The sequence below is a fragment of the Camponotus floridanus genome, unplaced genomic scaffold (assembly GCF_003227725.1).
Source record: "Camponotus floridanus strain SB8 unplaced genomic scaffold, Cflo_v7.5 scaffold13, whole genome shotgun sequence".
NCBI classification, from domain to species: domain Eukaryota; kingdom Metazoa; phylum Arthropoda; class Insecta; order Hymenoptera; family Formicidae; genus Camponotus; species Camponotus floridanus.
In genome coordinates, this window is record NW_020229248.1 from 1476246 (window position 1) to 1490566 (window position 14321).

Below are 14321 nucleotides of genomic sequence, written 5' to 3' on the forward strand. Positions count from 1 at the left end.
TAAATATTTCAATTATCGTGAAATATTTATTTAGTATTTAATGTTTACAATGGTTTATCGTCATTGTAAATATACAAATATTATGCGATGGTTGCACAGTTTATCAAAACTAAAATCTCATTTGATTTAATAGATTTATTGGTATAATACTGCCAATATCAATCTGCTAATCTTATAAAAAGTCGCTCTCGTAATCACAATATCGATTTGATCCCCTTTATTGAAACACATTGTTCGCTGGAATTTTGTGGTTAACATAGTTATTTAAATTATTCAATATTTACAATTATTTATTGTGGTCAGAATTATTAATCGTTGGTCAATTAATATAGCCTATGCTTCCATAAATTCCGCAAGATATTCCACACAGTCTTATTAATGTAAACTGTATAAAAATAATCCCCCTTTCTTAGAAAAGAGCATAAAGAAAGTTTCGAAAGTGTTTAAAACTAATTTAAGAGACGCAAAACACGCGTCCTGACGGCGACATACCTATACACCTGTTCAAAACTAGCCATCTAACATATGCAACTAAACTTGTATGAACGTATATGTGTATAATTTATGCTAGGGGAGTGTAAAGCGATTTTTCACTACTTTTTATATTCGAGACATCACTCTAAGAACTGTTGCTCGGTGAATTGAATAGTTTGTAATGTGCATTGTATACATACGTGGATACCAATTAGTATCGCAAATCGTGATCCCAAGTTTAAGAACTGTAAAACCGCATATAATAAGAGTCAAATAAGCGTTAGAGTATGTGTATAGACTTAACGGAACATTTATGGAGTTCCAGATAATCATTTTCCTAAATTCCACAATAATAGTGGTCAATCATTTGTAACATATTTACACAGATCCCTGTCGAAGACAAATAAGAGATAATACTATTCAATAAAAAAAACATTGGAATAATACTAGTCACTAGTTTTTTTTGACACATGGAATGCGATTCCAGTTTTTAAATTGCTCCATCATGTTACAACTTTGAGAAATTTACAATTAAAATTGCAAAAAAGACTTTTTATTCATGTATTTTGTCATACAGATATATGACGTGTTGTAAAAGTTTTATTGCAGTTCAAGAAATGTCGTTAAATATTTTGCTTTTAAGAGGAATTTGTCGACTATGATTAATAAGATATTTATGGTTAAATATGAAATTTATTGCAGAAAAAAGTTAAATCATTGAGAAATCACATATTAATAATAGTTTCCAATTCTTTATTCAAACTTAACAATTTTTTAGATCTCTAAGTACGAATTCACTATTAAAATTAACAAATTAAAAATGGCGAAGTTAATGTAGAAAAAATTAATATCAAAATTGAAAACGTAATAATTAGAAATAACTGGCATATTTGTAAAAACTTATATAAACATGCAAAAATGTACAGACATACTTTGCTATTTTTATTTTTCTTTGCAACTTTAATTGCAAATTATTCAAAATTGTAACGTGATGAAACAATGTATATAAATCAGGATCATATTGAAAAATTATACGAAGTAATTAGTTTTGTTCTTATGTTCGAAAAAGAAAATTATTTTTTGTTTAATTATGTAATTGGAGATGTATGCGAAGTAAAAAGTATAAATAACGATAAAAATTCTTCGACAAAAATGTATTACACGTATGTGAAATACCCAGTTATATACACAGGAAGCAAGGAGCACGAATTGCATATTTTTACATTGAAAATAATACATATGATAATTTTTTGAATTTCAGCCATTTCTTTTTGATACACATCGTTGTATGAGAATATTAAAATAATAAAATAGCATTTAAAAGATTTGGAAAGATTAATGAAGAAAAAGATAACATTAGAAATGTTCAATTTTATAATAAACTCTAGATTTATGTAATATTAAGAAGATTACATTTGCGTCGCCTTTATTGTTAACATGTAACGTCCAATAAAAAAAAATTCTGTTGTATACAACGCATTTCATTTACTTGTTAACATCCCAAAAAATCAACAATAAGTTACTGAAAAAATATTGCAACCAAAAAAATTCTTTCGTTAATACTTATTTTATAATAATAGTTAATAATAATAGTAATATAATAATAGTTATATTATAAATATTAAGGAGCATATAGTATAATAATAAATACAATGATAATAATAAAATAAAATATGTAATAAGCGAGAGGAAAGAAAAGAGGGAGAGAAAGAGACAGACAGACAGAGAGAGAGAGAGAGAGAGAGAGAGAGAGAGAGAGAGACAGAGAGAGAGTTTGAGAGAAGAAGAGAATAACTAGAGATGGAGATGGTAAAGAAGAGAATTGGTCCAAGAGGCAAAGTAGTCGAGTTCGAACTGTCTTCAGATATCGTTGTCGTTCTTGAACAAGATTGGAACGCGTCACGTGTGCTTCTTAATTGGACCCTATTTTTTGAGTTCTATCCTCTTTTTAAAAGGATGAGTTTCCTGTTTTCAATTTGTTGCTCTTTTACCAATGCTGAATGATGGCAGTGAGCAAGAAACTCTTTGCTCTTTGCTAATTAAACAAGAAGAAGAAAAAGAGCTGTCTGTTCGAGAAATTAAAGGAATCTTGGGCCCAAGCATTATTTATTTCTCCTGACTATTTCAAATTCTTTTGATAATAACAAAAGACGAAAAATAGTCTGATTCGTTCTAGCTGCCTAAGAAGGGCCATATTTTACTGTTTGATGGTATATGATAATTTAAATGTTTCTCTCACTCTTTTTCACGCTAATCTTTATTATATGCTTTGTTATTCTTATAAAACCTGACTATTGTTTTTTTCATTTGCAAAAATTTCAAATAGGAATATAAAGAAAATATCACTCAATCATCTATAATGACATTACAAATATAATAAAATATTCTTTATATATTAAAATATTCTTTATAATACATGTATATTTTTTTAATTTTAATTTTATTTTAATATAGGTATATGTTATATTTATTTCAATACACATATATTTTTTTCAATACAGGTTATATTTCAATTAAGTAATTACTACTTCCCATTATTCACTTTATGTACATTATTACTTCCCATTATTCACTTTAGCAAAATTATATACAATCCAAGTCATAAAGTCGTCTTCAGCTTGATTCTGAAAGGTAGTTGAAATATTTATTTCAATTATATAAAAATCTCTCTATATTTAAACGTGGAAAAGACGTTATTTGAATTTTTTCATATCCTTTATCATTAACCAAATATGAATGACATTTGCAGTTTCATATCCAAATCACCGCATTAAATATGCTATTCAGTTTTCCAATGCTGGAAAATTCTAACGTGCAGAAATTTTCACATCAATGGCAAATATATGTTACGTATTGCACTCCTACAGGAATCTATGAGATGCAGAAGCATATTGGGATACCTTTCCCTCCTCTCTTTGTACAATACATAAAGTTCAATTTAGTAGCTTGCCTCATGCATGAAATAAAATATATTCGGTAAACGTCTTTTAGAACAATGTATGTTTTCTCCAACAAAAAGTAAGTATTGCAATATTCTTGTAATTTTCTATCTTTCCCTTTTCTTCTCTTGTGCGGCAACAAATTCCCAAGTGAAATATGTATTGTATTTACAATTAAGCGTACAATAAGCCGTACTTTATAGCGATACGTAATATTGTAGTTCCGACATTAATAAACTCCCCACGGAACTATTTCTACCTGCATTGACATGATTATGTACATTTCATATGTTGAAGCATAAAGTATACTTTATCTTGCAGATATAAGATTATTTATACATAATTTAATCAAACATAATATCCATCTGATTATATAATATTAATTAACAATTAATTATTTAGACAAAAAAGCAAAGATTTTAATATAATTCTAATAAAAAATTCTATCATGTTCACATATGTATATTTGAAAATGAGGAATAGTATTCTCGATTTAAAATGCAAATTGCGACTAATAATGTCTGCCACAAGAACGAAGTTTGAATCTCGATAACAGAATACATCTCTAGTCATACATCTCGTTCTCTCTCTCTCTCCCTCACACTCTCTCTCTCTCTCTCTCTCTCTCTCTCTCTCTCTCTCTCTCCCTCTCTCTCTCTCTCTCCCTCTTTCTCTCTCTTTCTCTTTCTCATCCACAATTGGTACATATATTCTGAAACCTACTGAAATTACACGAATATGCGGAACTTATCTTATTGTCAATGCGATATTCACTCAGAATACCGTTGTTACGTAATTCAGACACCCATTTCGCTCTCCGTAGAGTTCAATAGAATCTAGCTGATCTTCCTATATGTGATTTATGTCAAAATTATATTGTATTCAATATTCTTAACTTATTCGAGCAGAAATACAATATTAAAATTTTGTATCGCAATGTAATTTATATTACGCATGTACAAATTGTTAAATTTGTAAAATTTATTGCTTTAGAAATACAAGATGAATGCTGCCAAAATGCTTTATTTAGAACTGTATTAAAATATGGCAACCGAATCTGATAAAAATTATGATAAGACTAAGTACAACAATATAGATTACTGGTTTCTTAAGTCTAATAACATTATCCTATTTAATCCTAAATATAGATAAGGTAAATTCCCAAGAAACGCTAAGTTCTGGTTTCGTAGAAGAAATATTACACTGGCGCTCAGTTATATTTTATCACAATTTCAGTCAACATTAATGTTATTTGAGCGTCGTTTCTTGATTTTTAAATTCGTGGAATAAAAAATTTTGAAACGCGAAGTACAGTTGCGTATCAAAGAAATCGTGTTCAAATTTACCATCCGAGATTTAATAAATTTTAGAAAGTGAAACTAATACATTACAAAATTATATATTTTGAACAGTTCTACAAATGTCCGGAGTGAATATCTTAGAAAAAAAAATTATTAAATAAATAAATTAAGAAAACTGTCTTCTTTTTTTAAATATAGATTTATGACATCATAATTTTTGTAATATAAGCAAATATATCAAAGATTCCTGCAACACGTACTTTGCGAAAACACAAGAATGGAAGATACAAATCTGAATGACGTGCTTACTATAAAAAATTCGGTAAAAATTGTGAAACTAGGCGAGCAATCCAATATCGAACCATTCAAATTGAAAAAATATAAGAAAAGATGGATAATACTGATCATCTTTTTGATTTTTAATGCAGCGGGAACTTATCAATGGATAAAATATTCGATTATAACTAACATAATCGCGAGGTATTGTATATTTCTCTCAAAATTTAAACAAAGGAAACATAAATGAATATGTCTTCTCCTATACATTATTCAGATATTATGGAGTGTCTTCGTTAATGGTTGACTGGACTTCGATGATGTTCATGCTGCTTTACGTGATATTTGTATTGCCAGTACAATATGTATCAGACAAATGCGGTTTGCGATGGACCGTTATTTTAGCCAGCGGTTTAATTTGCCTAGGCTCATGGATAAAAATCTTTTCTATTCACCCCGACAACTTCTACATTGCTTTCATCGGTCAGTCTATAGTTGGATTTACTCAGGTTATTTTCTTAATCTCTCTAAGAAAATATTTGTGTTATATCTTCTTTTCTCATATTTTTTCTTATGTTACTTTATTTACATATCCTTTATCACGCATTGTTTCCTTTTAATGATATTTACACTATAATCTATTAGACTTTGACTCTACCAATACCAGGGCGCTTGGCCGCGCAATGGTTTCCTTCTAATGAACTTTCAACTGCTACATGTTTGGGTATTTTTGGCAACCAAATGGGAATAGCATTGAGTTTCCTTTTGACGCCAATAATAGTGAAAAATCACGAAAATTTAGATGACATCGGCAACGATCTATCGTCTTTATGCTGGGCTCTTGTAATCATTACTACAATTGCATTCATTCTAGTGCTTATACGTAAGTGATACGAAACCTATTGTATTTTTGTTGACTTTAATGTATAATTATTTAATTTTTATCTATTATTTATAATTGATTTATAATTGAAATAGAGATTTAAGTTTAATGGAAATAACATTTTAATTTCTTTATAATCTCACACAATTATTTTTTAAATTTAATATAGATGCAGAATAAAATTTTGTATATTTCATACATTCGTTCTCAATATTAACCCTTTGTACTCCAGCTATGGTGACACCGCTATGGCGACATACATTCTATAATAAAATTATTTTTATATTAATTTTTCAATTAATTTTAATTATTTGTGATACTAGGAACAGTTACTAAAATAGAATTTTTTTATTTGACATAATAACATTTTTTAATATTCACCAAAGGTACCAAAAAATGCCTTGGAATTGCTGGTACATATGATAAAATTGGAATATAAAGAATTAATTTATTAATATGAAATTTACATTAATTTATGCAATATTCTACATATTTAATTATAGTGATTAAGAGATAAATATTCTTCATAAAATAATCTTTCATATATCTAAATTAGAAAGCCACACGTTCAATGCATATCTAATGTATATCTAAATATCACATATCTCATGTATAGCCCGTATCCAAATACGATTTTATTGATATACAATGTATCGAGGAAACTTTTAATAGAATATATTAACAGAATAAAAAAACTCGATAACATGTACCGATATATCTCATTTTATAATATTTATTAATTTTTAATTTGATATTTCGATAAATAATCTAACTCACTTTAATTTCAGTTTTCATATTCGATTTGTTTTTACTTATATTAACCAATTGCCAGAGGATACGGACTAATTAATTAGATTGTTTCAAAAAATTATTATATTGTTTTTAATTTTCTCAAAATGTTTCTGTATCAGTATTTCAGGAAGAACCAAAACTACCACCAAGTGAATCACGGGCGCTGCAAAAATTCAATCGAACGAAGAATGAAGAGGAATTTGTTGGACCGATTAAAAGACTCTGCAAAAACAAAAACTTCATTATGCTTTGTAATTCTCATGGCTTGAGTATCGGCGTATTGAACGTCGTGGCTACGTTACTTAATCAAATATTCCTCACACACTTTGAGGTGAGCTAGTAAATTTCCAATTTAAATGTAACAGATTGAAAAAGAGAGAGAGAGAGAAATTCATCAAAAATATTTTCAAATATTTCGTATATATATCTAAAATCAAGACGCGCATATGTTCTAGAATGGAGAAGAAGATGCGGGTAGAATTGGATTATGTATGATTATCAGTGGTACGATTGGTGCTGTTGTTTTGGGTATCATCCTTGACAAAACACATAAATTCAAGTAAGAAAGATATTTATACAATTTTCTTGAAAATACAATTCCAATTTGCTCTCACTGCTCTAAACTATTGGTTATTACAAATCATGTATTGCTGGCTATTTTTGTCAATTAATAATTTACTTTCAGAGAGACTGCCGTGACTGTTTACTTTCTCTCATTGTGCGGTCTAGTACTATTTTCGGTATTTATTTATTGCGGCATAAAATGGATGGTATATGTGTCGTCCATTCTTCTAGGGTATGTATACATATATATTTGTTAATGTATTTTAAATAATGTATTAGTATATGTGTGTGTGTGTGTGTGTGTGTCTATAATAGTAAAAGTGTGAGATAAAATTCCTGGGAATAATATGTTACTCTCTTAATCATGTTCATTATAGATTTTTCATGTCGGGATACTTTGCACTGGGATATGAGTTGTGCACCGAATATACATATCCGGAGTCGGAAAATTTAACCGCGGGAATCCTAAATATATCAAATAACATTTATGGTATGATACTTGTTATAATACTGGGAATATTATTAAAAGAGTACGGCGATATTCCGGTGCACGTGACCTTAAGCTCGATTGTATTGCTTGGTTTCATCTTAACTGTTTTAACGGAAGACGAGCAAAGACGTCAGGATGCAAAGAAGAAAGCTCAGATTGAAGGAATTGTGAGGCTCGAGAACGACAACATTGATAATGTTCCAGAAACTGACAAATTAACTTATAATACGAATTAATAGATATAAATATCGAAAAAAAGTTGTTCATATTATATTTATATATATGTATTTTTTTTATAGATAATTATGATTTTATGCTGGTTTTTAATGTATATTTTTACATCTTTAAACAATATACATTTGTAATAATAAATTTTAATACATAAAAATACTTTTCGTATTTTGTGCATAATCGAACTGCACTTTATTTTTACGCGAATATGTAGAATCGTGTATTTTAAATTTTCTTTTAATAACACTGCATGAATTTTTGCCAACAATTAATATGGCGTAATTTGCTATTATCTCTATCGTATACGATGTAATAAGATTATTTTCTAATAAGATTAACTTTATGAAAAAAGCTTTAACACAATCTAGTATCTAAAAAAGTAATGAATAAGCATAATGACGAACTCATGTACATTGAAATTAAAACTTAATTATCTTTTTTCTCAATAATAATAAATAATTGTAGAATTTTTCTTAATTTTTATGGTATTCTGGATATTCCGACTTTATTTTGTTATACGCAATAAGAGTTTAATTAATTCTAAGAGTAAAAGAAGATCTACATTATAACATATATATATATATATATATATATATATATATATATATATATATATTTCGACTTTAATATTATATTGTATACGATAACTTGCCTGAAGTATATTTTACCTTGCAGATATAAGATCATTTCTTCAACATAATTTTAATCCAACATAGTACACGTCAGATTATATAATATTAATTAACAATTAATTATTTAGACAAAAAAGCAAAGATTTTAATGAAATTTTAATAAGAAATTCCATCATGGTCATATATATTTCGGAAACGGAATAATATTCTTGATTTAGAATGCAAATTGCGACCAATAATGTCTGTCACAAGACATTCAAAGTTTGAATCTCGATAACAGAATACATCTCTAATCATACATCTCTCTCTCTCTCTCTCTCTCCCTCTCCCTCTCCCTTTCCCCCCTCCTCTCTCTCTTTCTCCCTCTATCTTTCTCATCTACAATTGGTACATATATTCTGAAACTCACTGAAATTACACGAATATGCGGATCTTATCTTATTGTCAATGCGATATTCACTCAGAATATCGTTGTCACGTAATTCAGACACCGATTCGCTCTGTGTAGAATCTGATAGAATCTAGCTGATCTTCCTATATGTGATTTATGTCAAAATTATATTATTGCTTCCAATATTCTTAACTTATTCGAGCAGAAATGCAATATCAAAATTTTGTCGCAATGTAATTTACATCACACATGTACAAATTGTTAAATTTCTAAAATTTATTGCTTTGGAAACACAAGATGAATGCTACTATGTTGCTTTATTTAGAACAGTATTAAAATATGGCAACCAAATCAGATAAAAATTATGATAAGACTAAGTACAATGATACATGTTGCCAGTTTCTTAAGTCTTCAAATTAAAAACATCATCCTATTTAATCCTAAATATAGATAAGGATATAGATAAATTCACAAGTAGCGTTAAATTCTGGTTTTGTAGGGAAAACATAACACTGACGCTCAGTTATATTTTATCTCAATTGCAGTCAACATCGATGTTATTTGAGTGTCGTTTCCCCTTTTTTAAATTCGCGGAATGGAAAATTTTGAACCGCGAAATACAGTTGCATATCAAAGAAATCGTGCTCAAATTTACCATTCGAGATTTAATAAATTTTAGAAAGTGTAACTAATATATTACAAGATTCTATATTTTGAACAGTTCTACAAATGTCCGGAGTGAATATCTTAGAAACAAAAATTATTAAATAAATAAATTGAGAAAACTGTCTTCTTTTTTTAAATATAGATTTATGAGATCATAATTTCTATAATATAAGCAAATATATCAAATATTCCTGCAACACGTACTTTGCGAAAACACAAGAATGGAAGATACAAATCTGAATGAAGTGCTTACTATAAAAAATTCGGTAAAAATTGCGAAACTAGGTGAGCAATCGAATATCGAACCATTAAAATTGAAAAAGTATAAGAAAAGATGGATAATACTGATCATCTTTATAATTGCTAATGGAGGGGGTACTTATCAATGGATAAAATATTCGATTATAACTAACATAATCGCGAGGTATTGTATATTTCTCTCAAAATTTAAACAAAGGAAACATAAATGAATATGTCTTCTCCTATACATTATTCAGATATTATGGAGTGTCTTCGTTAATGGTTGGCTGGACTGCGATGATGTTCATGCTGCTATACGTGATATTTGTATTGCCAGTACAATATGTATCAGACAAATGCGGTTTGCGATGGACCATTATTTTAAGCAGCGGTTTGATTTGCCTGGGCTCATGGATAAAAATCTTTTCTATTCATCCCGACAACTTCTACATTGCTTTCATCGGTCAGGCTATAGTTGGATTTAGCCAGGTTATTGTTTTAATCTCTCTTAGAAAATATTTGTATTATATCTTCTTTTGTCATTTTTTTTCTTATGTTACTTTATTTACATATTCTTTATCACGCATTGTTTTCTTTTAATGATATTTACACTCTACTCTATTAGTCTTTGACTATACCAACGCCAGGGCGCTTGGCCGCGCAATGGTTTCCTTCTAATGAACTTTCAATTGCTACATGTTTGGGTGTTTTTGGCAACCAAATGGGAATAGCATTAAGTTTCCTTTTGACGCCAATAATAGTGAAAAATCATGAAAATTTAGATGACATCGGCAACGATCTATCGTCTTTATGCTGTGCTCTTGTAATTATTACTACAATTGCATTCATTCTAGTGCTTATATGTAAGTTATACGAAACCTATTGTATTTTTGTTGACTTTGATGTATAATTATTTAATTTTTATCTATTATTTATAATTGAAATAGAGATTTAAGTTTAATGGAAATAACATTTTAATTTCTCTATAATCTCACACAATTATTTTTTAAATTTAATATAGATGCAGAATAAAATTTTGTATATTTCATACATTCGTTCTCAATATTAATCCTTTGTACTCCAGCTATGGCGACATACATTCTATAATAAAATTATTTTTAATATTAATTTTTCAATTAATTTTAATTATTTGTGATACTAGGAACAGTTACTAAAATAGAATTTTTTTATTTGACATAATAACATTTTTTAATATTCACCAAAGGTACCAAAAAATGCCTTGCAATTGCTTATACATATGATAAAATTAGCTGAAGTGCAAAAGTGTTAATTTATTAATGTGAAGTTTACATTTATTTATGCAATATTTTTCAACATATTTAATTATAGTGATTAAGAGTTAAATATTCTTCATAAAATAATCTTTCATATATCTAAATTAGGAAGCTATACGTTCATATCTAATGTATATTTAAATGTCACCTATCTCATGTATAGCCCGTATCCAAATACGATTTTATTGATTCTAAAGTATCGAGGAAATGTTTAACAGAATGTATTAACAGAATAAAAAAAACTCGGTAACATGTACCGATCTCGTTTTATAATTATAATTATAATTTTATATTCATTAATTTTCAATGTAATATTTCGATAAATAATCTAACTCACTTTGATTTCAGTTTTCATATTCGATTTGTTTTTACTTACATTAACCAATCGCCAGAGGATACGGATTAATTAATTAGATTACTTCAAAAAACTATTATATTGTTTTTAATTCTCTCAAAATGTTTCTGTATCAGTCTTTCAGGAAGAACCAAAACTACCACCGAGTGAATCACGGGCGCTGCAAAAATTCAATCGAACTAAGAATGTAGAGGAATTGATTGGACCGATTAAAAGACTTTACAAAAATAAAAACTTCATCATGCTTTGTAATTCTCACGGCTTGAGTATCGGCGTACTGAATGCTGTGGCTATGTTACTTAATCAAATATTCCTCGCGCACTTTGAGGTGAGCTAGTAAATTCCCAATTTAGCTGTAGCAAATCGAAAAAAGTTGTAGCAAAAGGAAAAAAGAGAGAAAGAAAGAAATTCATCAAACATATTTCCATACATTTCGTATATAAATATGTATCTAAAGTCAACATGTGCATATATTCCAGAATGGAGAAGAAGATGCGGGTAGAATTGGATTATGTATGATTATCAGTGGTATGATTGGTTCTGTTGTTTTGGGTATCATCCTTGACAAAACACATAAATTCAAGTAAGAAAGATATTTATACAATTTTCTTGAAAATACAATTCCAATTTGCTCTCACTGCTCTAAACTATTGGTCATTACAAATCATGTATTGCTGGCTATTTTTGTCAATTAATAATTTACTTTCAGAGAGACTGCCGTGACTGTTTACTTTCTCTCATTGTGCGGTCTAGTACTATTTTCGGTATTTATTTATTGCGGCATAAAATGGATGGTATATGTGTCGTCCATTCTTCTAGGGTATGTATACATATATATTTGTTAATGTATTTTAAATAATGTATTAGTATATGTGTGTGTGTGTGTGTGTGTGTGTGTGTGTGTGTGTGTGTGTGTGTGTGTGTGTGTGTGTGTGTGTGTGTGTGTGTGTGTGTGTGTGTCTATAATAGTAAAATTGTGAGATAAAATTCCTGGGAATAATATGTTACTTTCTTAATCATGTTCATTATAGATTTTTCATGTCGGGATACTTTGCACTGGGATATGAGTTGTGCACCGAATATACATATCCGGAGTCGGAGAATTTAACCACGGGAATCTTAAATATAGCGAATAATCTTTATGGTATAATATTTGTTATAATACTGGGAATATTACTAAAAGAATACGGCGACGTTCCGGTGCACGTGATCTTAAGCTCGATTGTATTGCTTGGTTTCATCTTAACTGTTTCAATGAAAGACGAGCAAAGACGTCAGGATGCAAAGAAGAAAGCTCAGATCGAAGGAATTGTGAGGCTCGAGAACGAAAACATTGATAATGTTCCAGAAACTGACAAACTAACTTATAATACGAATTAATAGATATAAATATCGAAAAAAAGTTGTTCATATTATATTCATATAAACAAAAACAGAACAATAAACGGTCCAAATGATAAATATACAAAATAAAATAAAAAGGCTAAAAGACCATAGCGCAATGTGTTAGAGCGTAATACTGATAATAAAAGACTCTAAGTAAGAGAGACATAATATATTAAATCAGTTAGATATCAAATATATACGTACGTTTCAATCTATTCAAGATCCTTTTCAATGCTCGAGAAACACGTTAGAATGTAAACAAATTTAAACTATTAAATATTAAACAGAACACGATTACAAAAAACGGACGTGATAGAAGGCGACATACGATAAATAAACAAGTAACAGTCGCAAACATTTGAAACGCTAACAAAAGATGTGACGAGAGTGTTAAACGGTTAACAAATCAAAAAGTTATCAATAAACGCTAGTAAGATGCATATCCTTCGAAAGAAGGCCGACGCTCACATCTCCTTACGAAAAAAGACGCAGAAACTCGCAATCATGGAGTATGCCATATCACGACTATGCATTGTGCGACAGTCTCACGATGAAAAAAGTCCCAACATTTTTCCAACGTGAAGAAAGCCATGAAATCAGAAAGATAAAATAAACTAGTCGAAAACTCTGTAAAAATTCACGAAGCTGTCCAGGAAGAAAATCCAAAAAAAAAGGAAACAGGTAACCATCGAATTTTTCGAGCGGTATAACAAGGTAGATGACTATAATGGAAGAAAACAGAGAAGCGTGAAACAAAGTAAAGTCATGTGTACAGGTGTAGGACCTTCAAACGATAGACGATTAAATGATAACTGACAAATTAGAAGCCACTTCTACATAATTCTATCGTTTGTTCCTACAACTTTACACATGACTCCACTTTGATTTATCACAGTGCATAGTCGTCATAAGGCATTCTCCACGTGTGCGAGTTTCTGCGTCTTTTCTCGTAAGGAGATATGAGCGTCGGCTTTTTTTCGAAGGATATGTATGTTACTATCGATTCTTGATAACTTTTTGATTTGTTAACCGTTTAACGCTCTCGTCACATCATTTGTTAGCGTTTCAAATGTGCGACTGTTACTTATTTATTTATCGTTTGTCGCTTTCTATCACGTTCGTTTTTTGTAATCGTGTTCTGTTTATTATTTAATAGTTTAAATTTGTTTACATTCTAATGTGTTTCTCGATCATTGAAAAGGATCTTGAATAGACTGAAACGTACGTATGTATTTGATATCTAACTGATTTAATATATCATGTCTCTTACTTAGAGTCTTTTATTATCACTTTTACGCTCTAACACCTTGCGCCACGATCTTTTAGCTTTTTTATTTTATTGTGAATATTTATATATATGTATTTTTTTGTAGATAATTATAATTTTAGGCTGGTTTTTAATATAT

The 14321-nt window shown here is 29.1% G+C and overlaps 2 protein-coding genes across 2 annotated transcripts; both read left to right on the forward strand.

Annotated features, from left to right (window-relative positions):
* Window positions 1–4912: 4912 nt before the first annotated feature.
* LOC109610286 (feline leukemia virus subgroup C receptor-related protein 2-like) lies at window positions 4913–7980 on the forward strand. Its single transcript, XM_025406026.1, has 7 exons — window positions 4913–5194; window positions 5268–5499; window positions 5636–5873; window positions 6785–6996; window positions 7121–7224; window positions 7351–7461; window positions 7607–7980. The coding sequence occupies exons 1-7, from the start codon at window positions 4992–4994 to the stop codon at window positions 7953–7955; spliced, it is 1449 nt and encodes a 482-aa protein (XP_025261811.1). The 5' UTR covers window positions 4913–4991; the 3' UTR covers window positions 7956–7980.
* Window positions 7981–9782: 1802 nt separating this feature from the next.
* On the forward strand, window positions 9783–14253 carry LOC112637093 (feline leukemia virus subgroup C receptor-related protein 2-like). Its single transcript, XM_025406027.1, has 7 exons — window positions 9783–10063; window positions 10137–10368; window positions 10505–10742; window positions 11646–11857; window positions 12009–12112; window positions 12239–12349; window positions 12561–14253. Exons 1-7 carry the CDS (start codon window positions 9861–9863, stop codon window positions 12907–12909), a joined length of 1449 nt encoding a protein of 482 aa, XP_025261812.1. The 5' UTR covers window positions 9783–9860; the 3' UTR covers window positions 12910–14253.
* Window positions 14254–14321: the final 68 nt, after the last annotated feature.